A 21,695-nucleotide genomic window follows, 5' to 3' on the forward strand; every position below is an offset into this window, starting at 1 on the left:
GTTTAGCAGAGAAAGAAAGTAAATAAATAGATTAACCCAGAATTGATGGTTTCACCTGGCAGACAAAGGAGTTTGAGAAGATAAAGAATAGAATCTGAGCTGGAAAGAAAAGAAATTAATTGCAGGAGAAGGCGATACAGAATGGGGCAGTAGTAGTGAGGCCAGGAGTTTAAAGCCTAAAATAAGAGGAGTGGGAGTACCTCAGGGACAGAGTCGAAAAGATTAACAAAAGAACACATAAAGGATGTTATTAGAGCCATGAAAAGGTTCTAAAACTGAATTATAGTGGTAAGTGCACAACTCAGTAAATTTACTTTAAAAAAAATCACTGAACTGTATATACTGAAAATGTGTGAATTTTGTGGTAAATTATATCTCAAAAATTTGCAAAAAAAAGGAGACTGTAGTCAGAAACCAAGATGTTTCCATGTCTGCATTTAAAATCTCAGAGGGAGGGGCGCCTGGGTGGCACAGCGGTTAAGCGTCTACCTTTGGCTCAGGGCGTGATCCTGGCGTTATGGGATCGAGCCCCACATCAGGCTCCTCCGCTAGGAGCCTGCTTCTTCCTCTCCCACTCCCCCTGCTTGTGTTCCCTCTCTCGCTGGCTGTCTCTATCTCTGCCGAATAAATAAATAAAATCTTTAAAAAAAATAAAAATAAAAATAAAAAATAAAATAAAATCTCAGAGGTAGGACAAATTCCAGGGTGTGGTGAGAGTAAGTAGTTTAAGAAGAATGGAAGTAAAGCTCACAGGAGATGAGCAAGTAGAGAAAGCAAGAGGCCAGTCTCCAAATGATACGTATAGTATTCATTCATTCCATATAAAGTTATTGACTACTATGTGCCAGACACATATATTCTAAACATTAAGGATTAAGCATCAAACATAGCAGAAAAAATCTCTGCCTGTGGACTTACATTCTAGCATATTTATTTGAGAAAGTGAGCAAGTGAGCACAAGCTGGGGGAAAGGGCAGAGCGAAAGGGAGAAGTACACTCCCTGCTGAGCAGAAAGCTCGAGGACGAGGAAGATGAGGACGAGGACGCAGGGCTTGATCCCAGGACCTTGGGATCATGACCTGAGCCAAAGGCAGATGCTTAACCCATTGAGCCACCTAGGCACCCCTGTATGTGGAAATTTTAAAAAGAGGTTATGTGCGTATATGTACATACATATGTATGAAAAATAAAAGGGCACACACCACACTCTTAAAAATTATTGAAAAAAGTTAAGAGCAAGGGTAAGGTAAGTTGTACATTAATGTTTTTCATATATACTATAGCCCACACAGCACCTCTAATGTGCCAGGCACTGTTCTGAGCGACTAAACAGATATTAACACATTTGATCATCAGAACAACATGCACTAATATCAACCTTATTTACAGATGAGGAAAATAAATCACAGATAGATTAAATAACTTGCCTAAAATCTCCCAGCGGGTAAGAAGTAGAGCCAGATTTTGAATACAGGTAATCTCTCAATAAATCGGGGAATTTCACATAGGCACTGTGATAAACTGATGATGTAATTTAAAGCAAACTTACTGGGAATAGTTTAGTAAGTATCTGAGTGCTATAGTCACAAGGAAGAAAAACAGATTAGATTTATACTTCATGTAGAGCGAGGCTATTTTTAAAGATGTATGCAAATTTTATTCATAGTTCCCCCTCTAGCACACTTGGGGATAAAAAGAATAAAAATGATTAAGGTTTACTCTCTTACTACTGTGTGTGCACAAGAGGATAAGAATTCAGTGATTATTCTTTTGGATTCCATGGATATGAGAAAGTGTGACCAAAGGGAAGTGGTACAAGAAACATCATTGTCTGTAAGTGCCTATTCTGAAAAATTGTTTTGGTACCCTATATAACAGAAGTTGTTTGGGATAAGGGTAGGAGCGGATTATACAGAAAACTAGTTTTCACTGGTTACTTGGAAAAGGGAATAACCATTGGGATGAAGGCAGTGATTCAGTGAAGCACTCAATTGGCCTAATTCAGAATAAACCTCACATCCTTGGTAGCTGTGCCTCTCTTAGTGCCTAAATTCACTCTGGGAAAACATTCAATTTTTGTCTTACCAAAAGGTTACCTTTTGAAACCTAGTACTTACTAGCAGAGAGATCTTTTGAAAAAACAACAGTCAGCACTTCTCCAAGGACACTTTTACTCTAGCTCATCACCACACAGAGTGAAAACCCTTGTTGTGAGCCCCAGAGGATGACTGAAGCCTTCTTTGTATGTGCCCTTCCTACCATCAGTAACTTAGGCTCCAGGACCATTGACAAAATAAGATATAGAAAGACTTACTGAGGAAAGGAAAAAAACAAAACAAAACCAGAAACAAAACAAACAAAAAACCTGGGATATAAAATTTCACTAACATTAATAAAGAGTCAACAGGATTCTGAGTTCTCAGAAGCCCTTACACTCTGGCCTCACTCTCACATATTTCTTTTTGCTTTTAAACTAAAGAGCAGGGGCGCCTGGGTGGCGCAGTCGTTAAAGCGTCTGCCTTCGACTCAGGGCGTGATCCCGGCGTTCCGGGATCGAGTCCCACATCAGGCTCCTCCGCTATGAGCCTGCTTCTTCCTCTCCCACTCCCCCTGCTGTGTTCCCTCTCTCGCTGGCTGTCTCTCTGTCACATAAATAAATAAAAATCTTAAAAAAATAAAATAAAAAAAAATAAAAAAAAAATAAAAAAAAATAAACTAAAGAGCAAATTTCTCCTGGTATTGAACATTTGCTCTGGCTACTAAGATCCTACAAGGCAGCAGTCATCTCTCCTTATCTGCTTCTACAAGCTCTCTAAACCTAAGACAAAAAAGAAGCAGGAAGGGGCTATAAAGTAAGGTCCCTTCACTCTTTTTTTTTTTTTTTTAAGATTTTATTTATTTATTTGACAGAGAAAGATAGCCAGCAAGAGAGGGAACACAAGCAGGGGGAGTGGGAGAGGAAGAAGCAGGCTCTCAGCGGAAGAGCCTGATGTGGGGCTCCATCCCAGAACGCCGGGATCATGCCCTGAGCAGAAGGCAGATGCTTAATGACTGCGCCACCCAGGCGCCCCTCCCTTCACTCTTAAAACACCTTCTTCGAGGCCAAGCTATGGCTCTTCCTTTGCACATAAATATACATATTACGGTCTCTTTCTTTAAAAATGCTGCAAACTATATAATCCTTTCTTCTAGATTTTTCTTTTTATTATTAAAATACTTAAGTGATAGTTATACATATTTTTATTTATCTCGTACCTTTTCACCATTGCAGGATTGTAAAGATAGATCTTCATAAAGTGTCTTTCCTTCTCATGATAACCATAAAAAGGCCTGAAATAAAAGAAAAAGATATTTCAAATTATTTTCAGCATGCAGAGATGAAGTAATGCAACCTATTGCCCAAATTAGACTCAGGTGACCTAATTCAGTCTTAATTTAATATTACCCCAAGCCCCAAGAAACAAACAAACAAAATCATTCAAAATCTTTCAATTAAACCTACAACAGGTTAATATATACAATATTGAAATCCGGTTACTTCTTTTAAGAAGTTAAAAAATACTACTTTCAAAAAACTAGGGAGTGCCACTAGGAGTGGCAAACTATTTATAACTTAATTTCAACCATAATGACTCTATTAAAAAATGGCTCTTTTCTCTTTACTCTGACCATGTATGAGAAAAACGGAGACCTCTCAAGCACCTTCTTTACCTGTTTCCCATTTTTTCTGTCAAAAGCTATAGTTCTTCATTAACAAAGTCCTCTAATTAACAGCATTCATGTTACTTTGCTTATTTGTCTCTGTTTATTAATTTTGCAAGTTCCCTACCCAGAGACAATTTATACATGTGTGTGTGCATAACACACATCCAACTCAAACGAAGCCTATGAAAACAGTGTAGACAGGAACTTAAGCGACTGAAAAGACCATGGCCTTACTTAAGGACCCTAATTACGTTCAGGCTGGATTTTTTTTCTCAAGGGCATTAGCTGGAATGGGGAAAGGAAGAAGCAAAAATCCACATGGTAAGGAGAGAAACAAGTCTTCAGTGCAAGATGAAATAAGTTGGCACATCATGTTACATCATTTCAGGAGGATCTGAAACTACATCAGTACCTCTGATATACAGACTACCGTAATCATTTTTTTTTCTTAAGTATACTCCATGCACAACATGGGGCTTGAACTCACAATCCTGAGATCAAGAATTACATGCTCTATTGATTGAGCCAGCCAGGTGCCCCCAGACTATCACTTTCAAAGGTGAGATAATTAGAAATAATACATAAACAAGTATGAATTTGCATACAAAATAAAAAGTTTTTTATCTCCCTAGAGTTTATTTGTAAATAAGTGGTTGGTTAAAGCTTTAGGTGGGTAAACCCATTCACTTTCATTTAAAAAATACTGTCCCTTTATAACAGGCACTAGACAGAATTTATCCTCATTAGTACACCATTTCTGTCATGTCTGACAGTGTGGTGGACATCAAATACAGGAGTAATTTGGCAGCAGAGTCATCATTTGGAGTATAAACTTCCCCCCTCCCCAGCTATTTTAAGCTTTTAGGTCAGCGCCATCTGTATGATTGTTGTAAAGCAATTTCTATTAAAAAAAAAAAATCCAACTATTTACCAAGGCCTAAAAGAGTTTCTTTATCTCATCCTTGCCACTCATGCCAATCTTGTGTCATATCACTCTTCCTTTAGCCATCCTAAACATTTTAGTCCCTCTAACTTACTCCACTCTCATGTAACTTACCATTCTTTCTGCCGAGAAAGCTTCCTGGGAACCCTGGCATGGTTTGCTTTCAATCTTCATTCAGATTTCTACTTAGACTCACTTCCTCATAAAAGCCTTCTCTGATCCTCACTCCTTATCCCTTACCCTTCTTTACTCTACCTCCCCGCCCACTTTTTTTTTTTTTTATAATACTTAACCACTTTCTATCTAGTTTGCCACTGTTTACCCCATTTTTGTTGCCATGAAACAAAAACACGTTACATGAATAACTTCATTCTGTCTCACTGGCAAAATTCAACTATTTATTCCTCCTGCTATGGTATTTTTCACATAGATAAATATAATTCTCTATCTGGAGACATGAGTTATTTTTAGCCAGATAAATGGGGGAAAATAAATTTGCAGTGTAGTACACATTATCTTTGTTTTGTTTTGGTTTTGTTAACAATCTTTAGGGTTTTACAATTCGAATTTCATAAATTTCAAAAACTGAATATAAGTTAAGACTATCAAATCTCTAAAATTCTTTATAAATCTAGGATTCTTTTTTCAGATCTACTGCCTCAAAATAAAGCCTGGAAATTCTATAAATTCCGTTTTCTGCTTCTGTATAATCTAACTGGCAATCCTTACTTCCTGCTGTTGGCTTCAGTTGCTTTTGCCAAAAGAATTCCTCAACAGGGAGATTCTTTGGATGGAAAAAAGCAGAATGGAACAGAGTTTGTATAGATATTTTATGCTTAAAAAATATCTGATAACTGTTTTTTTTTTTAACATAACAGTAAGAAGGAAAATGAAAATGGATAGCAAAAGACCTCAATTAACTTAAGATGGATTAAGAATCTCTTTATAGGGTATTTTCTAGAATCATGGCAGCTAAATGGCAAGGAATTCCAGAAATGAGCCTAAGGTCAGAATCCTATCTCTCGACCTAGCCTCAGGATAATGCATTATCTATAAAGACTGGAATTAAACCTGTACAAATTTTTATTTGGTAGCTATGCGCAACCTTGTCTAAAGAAGTAGAAAAATTGAAAGACTAAAATTATCATAGAAACGAAAATGTATGGTAAGAAAAAGGGGATCCAGGTTAGGAAAAAAATTAGAGTAAGAGGTAAAAGAGAATGGCAGCCATAGAACAGCTCATCTTTTGCCTCAGGTATTCAGATTCTTAAAAACATGGTGATGCCTTTAAGAAAATACCCATTAAAAATACAGAAAGACTGGTGAGTAGGGTGCCTAGCTGGCTCAGTTGGTAGACATGTGACTCCTGATCTCAGGGTAGTGAGTTCAAGCCCCATGCTGGGGAAAGAGCTTACTTGGGGGGGGGGAGGGTGAAAGACTAGTAACTATTCATTTTACTAGGCTGTTTGGAAATTCAACTTTGAAATGAGAATATGTACAGGAAAGTTCTTAGAAACCATTAAACATAAAAAAATTAGAATATAAAACTGATAATTATCTTTAACCTAATTGTCACTATCATAGGACAGGTGTGAACTTCTACCTCATTCATTTATGCAACCAAATAGTTGCTGAGCCATATTTACTAAGTGCCCAACACCATACAAAGTGCTAAGGATGTAATGGTCGACAAAACAATAGTCCTTTTTCTTGTGGAGCTTACATGCTGGTGGGAGAAATACATAAAATTAAGTAAATACATAAAAATTAAGAAATACATAAAAATTAAGTAAACAAATAACTAAAATAATTGCCAACTATATTAAGTGCTGAAGGAAACAAAGAATGGGCAGAGATACAGAATAACAATAGTGACAACCTATTTTAAGTAGGGAGGTCAGAGAAAATATCTCTGGAGAGGTGAAGGATTTGAAGGATTAGAGAACGGTAAAGCATTCAAGGAAAGCAAACTGCATGTATGAAGCTGGGAAAGAGCTCAACACATCAGAGAAAGTAAAAGAAGACCCATGTTTCTAGATGGAGCATACTGAACAAAATTACAGAGGTAGGCAGGGGTCAGATCACACAGGCTGTGGTTAGAAACTTAAATTCATTTCAAGAACAATATGAAGCCATTCAGGGATTTTAAGTGATTTTAAGAGGATCCAATGTTTATTATAAGAAGAGTATGTTTGTGGCTCTGGAGCAAGACAAAAATAGAAGGAAATTCGATTAAAAAGAAACTGTGATGGTCCAGAGGAAAGCCTAGATTAAGGTGGAAGTAGGAGAGAGACTTAAGACAGATTTCACATAAACATATCAAACTCAAAATATTCTAGCATGAGCTCCAAATCGTTCCTGCCAGCCTGCTCTACCTGCACTTTCCATCCTTTTAGCAGCATGGACTCGAATTTTTATAGTCATCTTTGACTCGTGTCACAACCTTCTTCCAATCAGACAGCAAAACTTATTGACCCCAACCTCAGAATACGTCCAGAAGCTGACCATGTCTCACTACTCCCATTACTACCCAAATGCGAGTTACCATATTTTCTCATCTCACCCAGATTAATGAAACAGAGTCCTAATGCTCTCCACTGCTTCTTACCCTTATCCCCCGATGATCTCCTTTTCACAGAACTGCTAAAGCAATCCTTTCAAGTTTAAGTTAGATCGTGGCTAGAGTAAAAGTCAGAGTCCTCAGAACAATACACTGTAGTGGTTCTCAAACTTCGGTGTGCATCAGAATTATTACAAAGGCTTATTAAAACGCAAATTGCTGGGCCCCACCACCAGAGTTCTGATTCATTAGGTCTAGTGTGGGACCCATGGATTTAAGTTCCCAGGTATGTTAATCTGAGTCCTCTGAGAAGTAGATGCCAATATATGCAAGAAATTTATCAGGGGAAACACCTGTGAGAGAAAATGAGGACAGACCCAGAAGAGACTGGGATAGCCACCAAACTTAGATACACAACTGATGCCATGTGAAAGAGAGAGGGACAGAGGGAAGATCAGTAGAAATGTCTTCTATTGTAATGTGATTCTAGATTCTAATTAAAGTGCAGAAATGCTTTCAGAGAGTTCTGGAGTATCTCCCAGGAACAGGCCTGCCTTAATATCCTTACCAGGCTTAGCCATTGGCTAGGAGTAGCCTATGGAAAGTAGCTTCAGTTCATACGGAATGATAGATTTCAAGGTAGTAGTGGGGCCGTTGTTCATTTACGCTCCCTGTATTTGGAGATCTGACAGGTGCATTCTCATAGCTGTCAAATCAGGTAAAGCTGATGCTGGTGATCCTGGAAACCATACTTTAAGAACCACTGGCCGACATGATCTCCATCCATTCATATCTCTCCAACCTCATTTTGTCCTACTCTTTGTCCTCCATTCTAGTCACCTCCATGTTATTCCCACTCCTTCACCTTCAAGTCTTTGCTCAAATGTCATTTACCTTGTCAATGACACCTTCCCTGATTACCCTATATAAAACTGCCACCAGTCCACTTCCTTACCCTACACTATTGATCCATCATATCCTGCTCTACATCTTTGTTCCATAGCACTATCATGTAATAAATAAATAAATTAATTTCATGTCATATCTATTGGTTATTTTCTGTTTCCCACTACTAGAATGTAACCTCCATGGGGGCAGAGATCTTTGTTTTGTTCACCAATATATCCCAAGCACCTAGAATAGTGCCTAGCACATGGAAGGCGCTCAATAAATATGTGAAAATAAATTACATGAATTTCTACAGTTCTAAGAAGTGGAGAAATGGAAAAGGTTAAACCATCTATCTTTCACTGCAATAAAAATTTACTTTAAAAAATTACAGAATATTTGCCTTACTTCCATTACATTAGAAGTAAAAGAAAAATAAACAGAGTATCTTTGCATCAGACGGGTTTTCTTTACTTGGAATGCTACTAGAAATACAGATAAAGAAATTTAAAAAGTTAACATATACTTACATTCCTGATACTAATGACACTTTGAAAACGTGCTGAGCAGTGGAAGATGGATTGCCTAAAGCCACATTAAGTGCTCTGTCGATACTGAATGCCATCTGAGAAAGATAGCTTTCTGGCTGCTGTCCATAACCATCGTATGGGACATAGAGGTAAGGAAAGATGCCATGCAGATGAAGACATGTCTTCTGACCTAAAATGTAACACATCATAAAGTTTAGTCTTGAGATGCATTTTAAAATTTTAACATTACAACAAAGCTCAGAATGCAAATCATTTAAATGTTCTAATGACAACACAGCTTATCTAGGATAAGAGTTGAAGAAAATTAACCCATAATTAAAGCCACCTATGTTAACTACATTTTACAACAGAACATTTAGAAGCATTTTATAAACATAAGCATTACAGTATGACTGAAATAGTTTTGGTGAAAATACGTTTGAATATTTTACCCTCACAATCTCACTGGTTTTATATACTTCACTGAATCACCCTATCATAATACCACTTAGCACAGTGTTATGAATCTTACAGAAACTCACTGAAATTTTATTAAATAAACCAATGCATGTCTGTCTTAACATAAAAATTTTCAAACAAGAGAATTCCCTGAGACAGAGACTGCTCTGGGAGAAAGGAGAGGGTAAAAGCAGTTCCAGTATGTAGAATTTTGCTATAAGGGTATGGAGGGGGGTTTTGGGAAGGGTAAAAATGACATTTTGCTATTAAAAACCAAACCAAAACAAAACAAAACCAACCAAAGAAGACAAAAACAAAGCAAAAGAAAACCTCTACATATCATTTGTCCGTAATGGACCTCTAAGATATCTAAACTGCACATTTGGTGGAGTGGGACGGTGGGAAGACAAAATGAGAGGTGAAAAAACAAGCATGCACACTTCCCAGGAAGCCGTTCTATCAGGCAAGGTGCAAAAGGGGTAAATGGTGCTGACCTGCTAACAGACAATCAGGTACAGCTATGATAAAGAAAGTAATATGAGTAAGAACCCACGAAAGAAGTGCCACAGAAACAGTAATGTATCCATGACAAGGTTGAGTAACAACAGCACCAACAAAAAACAGATGTACCATTACTCTCATGAATCTGGCAGGGCTGTACAGAAGTGGTTCCCGTCCTCAGAGCACTGTCCCTAGTTCCCTTTGGGTACATGCCATTTGTCTACTTTAAACAGGGAGAATGGCAGTGATGGAAAAACATATCCATTTTTCTCATACTGTCACTATCACTGTACTGTCCTGCCAACACAATCCTTAGGCTTCTTCTCCATCCCTTATCCCACTCTGCTTCACTGGGCTTTTTTTCTTTTTTGGTAGGAAGGTAACTATTTGTTTGCTTACTATATCCTATTTTAATGATTTATAAAAAATACACAGAAATAGTTCTATGTTCTGTTGATATCTTATATTTCACATGTTCTATAGTGAATAACATTGGTTTATTTTATTTTTAAGGTAGAGCTATAACAGAATTAACAAATAAACCTGGAACAGTTATTACATAGAGCATGCAAAATCGGAAAGACCAATCACACAACGGAGTAAGATCTATACCCTCTCAAGTGCAGTATTCTGATTTCAACTACCAACTTTCACACTTCTGAAGAATTATAAATTGTGCTGTTAGACTGGTTTCTATTTTTAGCAGCAGTTATGTTGCTTAATTTCAAAGGAATGGGGAAAAATAAAACCTTCTCACTTAAAAGCAAATTCTTTGATTATTTTGTTTCTTTTCAAACATGGTATTATCTGCTAAATACTGCAATTTCTTAATTCTTCAAATAGAAAAAAAAAAAACCAAAGTGTAACGATGAGTGAGTCTTTAAAAATATATTTAACTAATTTATTGATGATCTACTCGAATGCTTTTTAAACATCTCATGAAAAATGTTATATCCATTACCATTCAGGACATAAACCACACGCTGGTTAAGAGCAAGTGGCATGCTAAACCATGGGGTAAGGAAGGTGGGGAGACAGAGAAGTATCCTCCTTTAAACTGACAAATCTAAGACCAGTGATTACAGAAATAGTGTAATAGGGGGCGCCTGGGTGGCACAGTCAGTTGAGCGTCTAATCTTGCTTTTGGCTCAGGTCATGATCTCACGGTCATGAGATCCAGCCGCCTGGCATCGGGCTCCATGCTCAGTGTGGAGTGTGCCTAAGACTCTCTCTGCCGCTTACCCCTGTGCATTCTCTCTCTCAAATAAATAAATCTTTAAAAAAAACAAGAAAAAGAATTAGTGTAATAGTATATCTTATAAGCAATTTTCTAAATTCCTAAGATACTAATTTTACAGTCCGTATATCTCAATAATGGAAATTTGGATAAATTTTACAAGAAATAATTATAAAATCTGATTTGTACTAAGTTTCTTTATAGGGAGGGTGTTCAAAGTTCACAGAATTTTTTAAAAATCCCCACTTTTCATCTCTCCTGTGAAGTAGGGACCAAACACATTATCCTTCTATTTCACAGGCTTTGAAACTACAATAATTTGTGGTGTATGACTTAGGAAAAAAGTAGAAATGATTTATTCAGCAGGCACCGAACTAATAAGTGCTTTACGTATATTCATTTCTAAAACATTTAAAAACTTTGCGAGAATTACAAAGGTTAACTTTCCCCAATCACATACCTACTAGGTAACTGAATCAAAATTTAAAAGCAGATCAATAAAATCTAAAATCAACACTCTTTTCATTTAACCATGCTGGTTCAATTTTTTAAAAAGTGAATGTTGGCTTCCTTAATCCTTAACTCCTCCGTTCTTATTTTGTAATGGAAATGTCTGTTTTCTTATCTGACTCTCCCATTTGAAAATTCTTTGGTGCTGGTGCTGCGTTTGAATGATCATAATATCCCCAGGACCCAGCACAAAGCACATAATATGTGCTTAATAAATACTTATTAAATGGAAGAACAAACCCTCAGCAAAACAGAGTAACCGCTTAAGGAGAAAGGAATGGTGTAAAAGCCTTGAGTATCTGAAAAAACAAATCTACGAAAACAGAGGGACTTTGCTACAATTAAGGATTACAGAGTTATAGGGGGACATAGGTGTTGGGAAGAGTCCCCAGCTTACTGCACTTTCCTACCCTGAATAACCCAAAGTCCCATGCAAAGCTGCAATCACTACATCAACACAGATGTACCTCCCTCTGGTTCTCCAGCAGCTAGGGATGGCTCAGTGCCTTACCACTTTTCCTCAAGAACAACCTCCTGAAGAACACAGCGCAAGAATTCTTGGCATTGCACTTAATGGTTCTAATATAAAATGAGTATCACAAAAAAGAAAATGATGAGAAACAAAATAAGAAACTCAAAAAGTTAAACTAGGAATAAAAATTGTGTAAAAATCAATGTGAGATTCCATTTCTTTTTGGCAACAGGTCTTTTATTATCGTAAAATTTGTACTTCCGTAATAGCACTGCTTTATCTTGACAAGATACAAACCACTTCTATACACTTCCCTCCACCAGCTCTACCCCACACAAATGTGTGGGGCCAACAGTGTACGGTCCCCTGAAGATAAGCTATTCTGCTCTACCCCCATCAGTTAGGATTAGATCCAGCTATGAGAAAACACCCTAAAATCAGTGGCTTAAGCATTCAATTAATGGTTTCTCTCTCATAATATTAGTCCAGAGCTAGGTAGCTGGTATACTGCACATTCAGGCTTTTGCAACATCTAGTTAGTTGCCTAGTTGAGAACTTGTGACTTCAATCCAGAGGATTTTTCACTATACTCCAAAGTGCTCCACACACAGGATTCTTTTAAAAACGTTTCTATAAAATTAGTGAAAGCTATGTTATTTTGAAACCTTGCTAAATGATTTGGGATTCTAAAAAGGTTTAGAATATTAAGCTATGTCTATGTAACATGTGGATCCAAAGAAGGCAACCAACTGGAATTCTTTATGTCCCTAATGTCTGAATGTCCCCTTCTTGTCATGTCAAACTGAATTAAGGCAGCAAACTCAGTAGCAATAAAGACTGCTGTTGGGAGAGTAAGCCTACACACACAGGTTTCAAAATTTTTTAAGAGTTTGGGCTTTCCAGGGGCGCCTGGGTGGCGCAGTCGTTAAGCGTCTGCCTTTGGCTCAGGGCGTGATCCCGGTGCTCTGGGATCGAGCCCCACATCAGGCTCCTCCACTGGGAGCCTGCTTCTTCCTCTCCCACTCCCCCTGCTTGTGTTCCCTCTCTCACTGGCTGTCTCTCTCTGTCAAATAGATAAATAAAATCTTTAAAAAAAAAAAAAAGAGTTTGGGCTTTCCAATTTGACTGATGTTGCCTAATTCAGAAACTGCAATAAAGTTGTTCAGGAAAGCACCACAGAAACTTGTCACAGTATAACTGCTGGCTTTTAAAGACACCATGGCAAAACTGTGTGGAGTTGGCTACTTCCAACTCTGTGTAAGTCGGACTTCTATAACTAAGTAGGTGCCTCTGTAACAGCCAGTACTTGGGTACTGTGAATCTAATCTTTTACAGAATTTAGATGGACACTAAACATTAAGTCCTCTGTATTCCAACTTTTCTTATGTCATTTTCCCACATTTTCTTCTGCATTTTAAGTGCCTAGATTCGGTCTCTTAAGTTGTGCATCTAAAGTCTTACTAGTTTTTCCATAGAAAAAATACCTGTATTTTTGTAGGTACATTTTTGATAAATAGAAAGATTAAATGTACCATTCCTCGAATTCTGAGGTCTGCAAGTTTTTTTCTGAGGCAGATACTAAATATTTTAGACCTTATGGGCCATACTGTGTTTGATACAACTACTTAACTCTGCCACCGTAGCCAGAAAACAGCCATAGACAATACATAAGTGAACAGGTGTGGCTGTGCCATTCCAGTAAGATTTCATTCATGAAAACAGGCAGTGGGAAGGATTTGGTCCATGGATAGCAGTTTGCCAATCGCTGCTCCAACTGATTAGACTTCATCATCTAGAACAGAAAAGCTTAATGTCTTTTTTTCTTTTCTTTTTAAAATAAGCTGACTGGTCACCAAAATCAAAATCATGCTGGCCTAAGAGTATCCTAGGAGACTGAATAAGAAATGCTTATTTTGTAACTTGCAACCCTATCTCCCAAATCTCAAACTCAATATACACAAGATTTTAAATAAAACTCTACAGAGCTATCAAATAGAAAACCTTGGTATGTGAACAGGAAAGTGTGTATTTATGGAATTTTTCATATTTTCTTCTTGGAATATCTCTTTTTAAGTTTTATATCACTGTCATTACCTCTATCTGTATCCCTCCAAGCAAAGTCTTTCTTCGCTTCTCTCTAAAGCTTCACTTTTTTTCCCCGTTTCCACAAAACCAAACAATGAACCAAGTAAAACTAAGAATTATATCATCTACTATCATCTAAGAAAAAAACAAGAATGTACATGAAGATTAAAATATTAAGATGCTGAGACAGTATTACCAATAATAAAAAAAATTAAAGACATTATAAATTTCCAAAAATAGGAGATTAATTATGATATATCTACATCATGTCTATGGCTCTCATACCAATTCCACTTACTGCCTATTTTCATAAATACAAATTTATTACAACACACCACATCCATCTGGAATGGTCTGCTGCTGCTTTGTTACTGGCAGAGTTGAGTAGTTACAACAGAGATCTAGCCCCCAAAACCTAAAATACAAACTATATGGTCCTTTACAGAAAGTCTGCCAACCTCAGCAACAAATGGTGTTGAAATATATTTCCTGGCATGAAGAGATGTTTACGATATATTTATTTCAGGTGATATTCAGGTTTATTTCAATTATAAAGATATATATAACACATTGAGATAATGATTATTTTCTTTTTGCTTATATATATTTTCTAATTATTATACAATTTCTGTAAGAGAGACGCAGGAAGACGTCATCTACTTCTAAATGACCCACAAATTAAAACAAAACAAAACAAAACAAAAAAACCACCACCAGGTGCCTGGGTGGCTCAGGTGGTTAAGCATCTGCCTTCGGCTCAGGTCGTGATACCAGGGTCCTGGGATCGAGTCCCACATCAGGCTCCCTGCTCTGTGGGGAGCCTGCTTCTCCCTCTCCTTCTGCCTCTCTCTCTCTCTCATGAATAAATAAAATCTTTAAAAAAAACCCACCATCAACAACAAAAAACTATAATAATTAACTTTACAAAGGGCATATGTATATAACTTTCTGCTAAACAGTTTCTCTTCATTTTCTCCTTTGTAAATAATGCTTTGGGGTTTTACATTTATCCACGCCATTTTATTTCTTCAACTAAAGTATACATGGCTTTATTTAGATTCATTGGCTTTGGGGTGCCGGGGTGGCTCAGTTGGTTGAGCATCTGACTCTTGATTTTGGTTAAGGTCATGATCTCAGGGTCATGGGATCGAGCCTTGCATTGGGCTCCATGCTCAGCATGGAGCCTGCTTGTCCCTCTCCCTCTACTCCTCCCCCAGCTCTCTCTCTCAAATAAATAATCTTTTTAAAAAATCATTGACTTTAAGTTATCAATCCCACATTACTAACAGAACTATATCCCTCAAGCACCAGATGTTTCAAAGGTCTGTTTATACATCTATTTTTGCATTTCCAGTGCTAAACACGATTGGTTTTTTTCATTCATAAATGTAGGCATAAATTCTCTACTCTTCAAATACTTTGTGAAAGTCCAGCATTAGGTGTTAGACCATAGGTTGCTCATAATCACAGTCCCTGAACTCATGAACTTGTTATGTTCTATTCAGAGATAAAGATGAGTAAGTAGGCAATTACAGTATGGCAATTCTATATCCAAAAGTATCTAACTCAGATTTGTGAGAATATAGAAAGGATTCCCAGAGGAAGCAACAGAAGAGCAAAATGAGAAAGAACATTGTGGTGTATAAAACAATCTGAAAGCAAATGATAATATGCATGGTCCAGGAACAGGAAAAATGTAGTTAGGAAGGAACAAAGAGCTCAATGGAGAAAAAGGCAAAGTGTGCATGTGTAAGTGTGAGTGTGTGTGTGTGTGCGCGTGCGTGTAGATTCTGTGACCTGTGTGGATTTGCATTTTATAAAGTTCCCTGTGGGCACATTGTGGGAGAAGCTAGGGATAGAGCTTTAATAGGGAAATATGTTTAGAAGGTTGCTGAAGTAATCAGGAGAGAGATGTCCGTAGAGATGGAGAAAACATCAAGAAGGACTTAGGGCACAGAATTTAGAGGTAACTGACTGAAATTTGGGAGTAGGATAAAAGAGAAACACTCAAGGATGATGCAGATTTTTTGGTTTAGGCAGCTGGATAGATGTGAATGTTATTCAAAGAAAACTGAGAAAGAAGAGTAGGCTGATTTCTATTTTGAACTTGTGGAATTTTACATGTTTATAGAACTTCCAAATGGAGATTTACATTAAGCACAATTAGGTACACAGATGTTGAGCTTAAGAGAGAGATCTGGGTAGAGAAGAAGACATTATTTGGGAGTCTGAATAACAGATGGGTAAATATGCTCAAGAGAATACATAGATAAAAGAAGGGGTATAGGTCAGAAACTTGAGGAATAGTAGTATTCAAGGGAAGAATAAAGGGTTTTGATTTATGTGGGATATGAGAGAATGAGCCCCTGAAATGGCTGCCAGACAAGAAAGAGAAGTAACAGTGAATATTTGAAAATATAAGCATGTTAGCCATGGAACCAGAAAGTTCCAAGGGTCCTTGAGAAATGTGTAAGAGAAACGCAAGCAATGAGAGACTGGATCAGAAACTGGGAGAAGGATGTAGATAAAATGTACAATATGATAAATGTACAATGTAGATAAAATGTAGAAATGACAAAAAACACTTCAGAATGGCAGAGGAAGAACCTTTAAAAACCTGCTCCTCCATAACAGCAATAAGAACACTGGTAAATTCTGTCAAAATAAACTTTTTTCAGTGTTTTGGAAATAAATTAAAAGGCTTGTGACAATCCAGCAAGTGTTCGTTCAAGAAAACCAGTTGAATCTTAGCAAGAACAGCAAGGTTTGTGGTTTTCTAACTTGCCCTAATCCAATCTCCTCTGCCTGCACGCCCCCCCAACCCCCCCAGCTCCAGAGTAGCTGTGAAAACAGATAGCCAAGCAGGCGCTGGAGAGACCAAAATAGATTTGCAGTTCCCCAAAAGCCTGATCACGAGAACACTGTCACTATTTGACCTGCTTGGTAGGTAGCTCACTGAAAAGCTCCATTCTCAGGACTTTTATTTGATCAGACACAGAGCTCACTCCCTGTGTATAGTCCTATGTGTAGGACTTCATGGAAAACAATCAGCAGCAACTGTTTAACATCACAGTTGCCTGAGGGAGTTTTACCAGTTGCAGCTAACAAAAGGCTGAACAAAAAACTTAAAAGGAAAAACTGAGGACTGAAACATCCAGAAGAACTTGAAAGTCTCTGACATAGTTCTGGAAATTTAGAAGGTTATGCACATGTGTGGAGCTGTGCACATGCGCAGGAAGAGCTGAGAAGGCCCTAATCTTTCACTATGGCTGACCTTGAGGCTCTGCACAAATACACGTACATACAGAGCCCCTCAACAAAAAGTGGAAGGAGACCTATTAGCTCAAGGCATTTAAAGGAATTTCTGGTCATTAACTGACCAATAATCTAACTGAGCAGAGACTTCAAAGAATAGAGACTGTATAGAATTAATCCATGAAAGTCACTAAAGAAACAAACAACATAACCAACAATAGAGCAATAATAAATCTTGGGGATAGGGAAGAATATGCTTTTCCTTAACTGTCAAATTATTTAAAATGTCTAGTTTTGAACAAAAAAGGATAAGACATACAAAGAAAAAGGCATGGAAAAAAGGAGTCCATAAAACTGTCTCTAAAGAAGCCCAGACATTCAACTTACTAGACAAAGACTTTAAACCAGATATTAAAAATATTTCAAAGAACAGGGGTGCCTGGTGGCTCAGTGGGTTAAGCAGCTGACTCTTGGTTTTGGCTTAGGTCGTGATCTCAGGGTTGTGAGACTCAGCCCTGCATCGGGTTCTGCACTCAGAAGTCTATTTGAGATTCTCTCTCTCCCTCTCCCTTTACCCCTCCCCCCTCAAATAAATCTTTAAAAATTTTTCAAAGAACAAAAGGAGAGCATGTCTAAACAATTAAAGGAAAGTTTGAGAATCATGTCTTACCTAACAGAAAATATAAATGAATAGACAGAAATTATTTAAAAAATCAAATAGAAATTTTGGTGTTGAAAAGTGCAACAGAAATGAAAAATTTACTGAAGAGGATCAAGAGCACATTTGAACTAGGACAAGTATCAGTGAACTTGAAGACAGGCCAGTTGACATTTTCCAATCTGAGGAACAAAAAAAAAAAGTAATGAGGAAACATTAACAGAGCCTCAGAGATTTATGGGATTCCATCAAGAATACCAACATATACATAATGTGAGCTTCAGTAGAAGAGACAGAAAAAGCGATGGGATATTTGAAAAAAGAATGGCCAAAAAAATTCCCATATTTGACTGAAAACATTAATCTGCGTATTTAAGAAGCTCAATAAACTACAGGTAGGAGAAACTCAGAGATCCATGACAAGATGTATCATAACCAAACTGCCAAAGACAAAGAGATAATCTTGAAAGTGACAAAAGAAAAGCAATTCATCATGTACAAAATTTCCTCAATAAGGTTAAGAGCTGACTTATTAGAAACCATGGAGGCCAGTAGGATGACATAGTCAAAGTGATGAAAGACAAAGATTGTTAACCAAGAATTCTATATCTAGCAAAACTACCCTTCAAAAACAAAGGAGAGCTGGGTGAGGTAGGAAGCAAGAAAAAATTAAGATGTTCCCGGCTAAATGAAAATTGAGAGAATCTGTCACTAGCACGGCTAACCTACAAGAAATACTAAAGGGAATCTCATTCCAGGCTGAAATGAAAGGACAATAGACAGTAGCTTAAATCCACACTAAGCAATAAAGAGTACCAGTAAAGATAACTACATAGGTAAATACAAAAGATAATAAACATGTATTTTGTAATTCCTTCTCCTGTATCATTTAAGACAGGTGCATAAAGTAATAATTATAAAATTGTGTTGATGGGCTTATAATGTGTAATGATGTAATTCGCATGAATGATGTTATAATGGAGCAAAGGTTTTATGTACTACAGAAATACCAATATTGTGGGTTCAGTTCCAGACCACTGCAATAAAACAAATATTGCAATAAAGTGAGTCAAATGAATTTTTTGGTTTCCCGGTGCATATAAAAGTTATGTCCACACCATAATGTTCACACTATAACTGTCTACTAAGTGTGCAATAGCATTGTTTAAAAAAACGATGTTTGCACCTTAAAAAATATTTTTTTGCTAAAAAACGCTAACCATCATCTGAGCTTTCAGCAAGTCATAATCACTGATCACAGGTCCCCATAGCAAATATAATAATGAAAGTTCAAAATACTGCAAGTTACCAAAATGTGACACAGACACTAAGTGATCAAGTGCTGCTGGAGAAATGGTGCTGACAGACTTGCTTGATGCAGGGTTGTCACACACCTTTAATTTGTAAAAAAAAAAAAAAAAAAAAAAAAAAGTATCTGCAAAGCACAGCAAAGTGAAGCACAATGAGGTATGCCTGTATGAAAATTCAATCGGGATTAATCCAAACTGTCTTAAATTAACATGTTAAGTGTAATACCCAGAGTAACCATGAAGAAAATAACTAAAAGAGAGAGAAAATAGAGGTGGGGTGAGGAAGGGAGGGAGGAGGAAAGGGAGGTAGGAAGAAAAATGGAATTAAAATAGTATACTAGAAAATATCTCTTTAGCATAAGACTATAATGAAGGAATATAAACAACAAAAAAGCATAAGACACAGAGAAAACAATAACAAAATGGCAGATAAAAAATTACCCAGAACTGGTAGGTAGTCAAAGGACACATTATATCTTGCCCTATAGCTCTCAACTCAATGAGGAAGATCAATTTTCCCATTTTACATTCACCAATACAATTTGGGGTACTATGCAAAATGAGGAGAACTTGTAGAAGCATCACAAACCAAAGAAAAAACAGGACTAGAATCCTTTGCCTCGGTCATGTCTTAAACATGATCAATGTATTCCTTGAATTAATTAACAAACTCTATTATCAGAAGAATCATCACTGAGGAAATAGGAAAAAGGCTGATGTGAAGTATTGAAGAAAATAAAAAATATGATTAGTATTTAGATGGAAAATACTGTAACTCCCATTCTCATTCTTTAAGGACAAGCTCCCTCGCTATTACAACTATATACACCTTCCTTTACCTACAAAAGTAAGTGCACAACTTGTTTCCTCATTTATGTCTTCAAAGCACTTATATAACTCTATTGTGCACTTATGTTATACATATATTTACATACAGCAAAATCGCATCATGTGTGTATTTTATTTACTGGGTAAGAAGGAATCAAGGGGGATGGGAAGAGACTCCGGTAGAGAGACAGAGAAAGAGCTCAAGTGAATGAATATGAGAATGCAATTAAATGGTGTCAGTGTGCCCAGTCAATAACTTATAATCTGTGCCATGAGAAAGGGTATATAAAAGTTACTCCTTAGTTTGTTTCAGTTCCTTTGTATTTCTAAAGTGAAGCATCTCCTACTGAAAGAGGCAACTAAGTGTGATTCTGTTTAAAAGATATGGTTCATAGTTTTTCATAAAACATGTCCTGATTGCAGGCCAGCTATTTCAAGTAGAGCTCAGCTGAGGAAAAGTGATTAACGTCTGTGTCTGTGTATGAGGAAAATTAAGCTGCTGGACTTACTGAAAGATAGTGTGGTAGAATTCATACAATTTAAGAGACTGTCAAGGGAAATTGTGCCTAATTCTAAAAAAGGTTTTAACCTCTTACCTTTGCCTCAGAATCTAATTCCCATTAAGATGCAACTTCACTGTTTCTGTCTCCATACCTACAGTGTGAGTTCCATGAACACATGCATCGTGTCTTCTTATTCTTCCTATTCTCAATGCCTAACAGAGAGCCTAGAATATAGTGGGTGTTTGATCCATGTTGGATTAAGCATGTGCGGTGTAATATACGTATTTGGTCTTTGTGTCTCATTCCCCGCATAGAGCCCCTACAACTCTTGGTATTTCCTGAGTGAGAGAGGTATCTTTTGTTATTCATATGAAGCCCTTTCTATCATAACTGAATTTACACTAATGAGGTAACTCTTGATGGGATCTTTAGATTGCTTCAGAACAGAGGGCTGGTTGTCAGAGGAATCAACCATATCATTTCAGGGTTGGAATTCTCAACCCCATTCCTCACCTGCCACCTCACCTCCAGAGAGGGGAGAAGGACTTAAGATTTAGTTCAGTCACCAAAGGCCAATGATTTAATCAGTCATGCCTTTGTAATGAAACTTCAACAGAAACTCTGGAACAATGAGGTCTGGGAAAGCTTCCTGGTTGGGGGTGCATCCGGATTCCACAGAGACATCTGAGCTCAGAACCCTTCTGAACCTTGTCCTATGTATGTTTTCATCCGGCTGTTCATTTGTATTCTTTATAATAAACTGTATAAATATAGTGTTTTTCTGAGTTCTGTAAGTTGTTCTAGCAATTTACTGAACCTGAGGGTAGGGAGGGTTGAGAGAATCCCCAAATTTGTAATTGGCCAGGCAGAAGTGCAGGTAGCCTGGGTATCCATTTGTGGCTGGCATCTGAAGTGGGGGCGATCTTGTGGAACTGATCCCTTACCCGGTGGGGGTCTGCACTAATTTCAGGTAGTGTCATAATTAAGCTGAATTACAGAACATCCATAGTTGATGGCAGAGAACTGAGAATTTATTGTTGGAAAACCAACAGGACAAGATGTCTTTTTCATACTGGTTAACTCCTTAAGAGGTCTTTCAGCTGAGTCTTGTAGAAAATTTGACTGCTTTTATTTTTTCTCCTTATTTCTTCCCAAAAGCTAACAAGGATATTTATAACGTCCTCCTATTTTCCCCTATTTGCAAGGGAACTAGAAGGGACTGAATTAAGGATCAACTTCCCATATTAAACA

The 21,695-nt window shown here is 37.2% G+C and overlaps 1 protein-coding gene across 1 annotated transcript in view; it reads right to left on the minus strand.

The window, feature by feature from the left end:
* The window catches only part of REV3L (REV3 like, DNA directed polymerase zeta catalytic subunit), a 169,574-nt gene that overhangs the window by 108,938 nt on the left and 38,941 nt on the right, over positions 1-21,695 (minus strand). The window contains exons 2-3 of the mRNA XM_040627642.1: positions 8,627-8,816; positions 3,256-3,330 (exon numbers count right to left, since the gene is read on the minus strand). Coding sequence (XP_040483576.1) covers positions 3,256-3,330; positions 8,627-8,816 — 265 coding nt within the window. The remainder of the gene's footprint in view (positions 1-3,255; positions 3,331-8,626; positions 8,817-21,695) is intronic.

Source organism: Ursus maritimus, unplaced genomic scaffold (assembly GCF_017311325.1).
Source record: "Ursus maritimus isolate PB19 unplaced genomic scaffold, ASM1731132v1 scaffold_13, whole genome shotgun sequence".
Classification (NCBI taxonomy): Eukaryota; Metazoa; Chordata; class Mammalia; order Carnivora; family Ursidae; genus Ursus; species Ursus maritimus.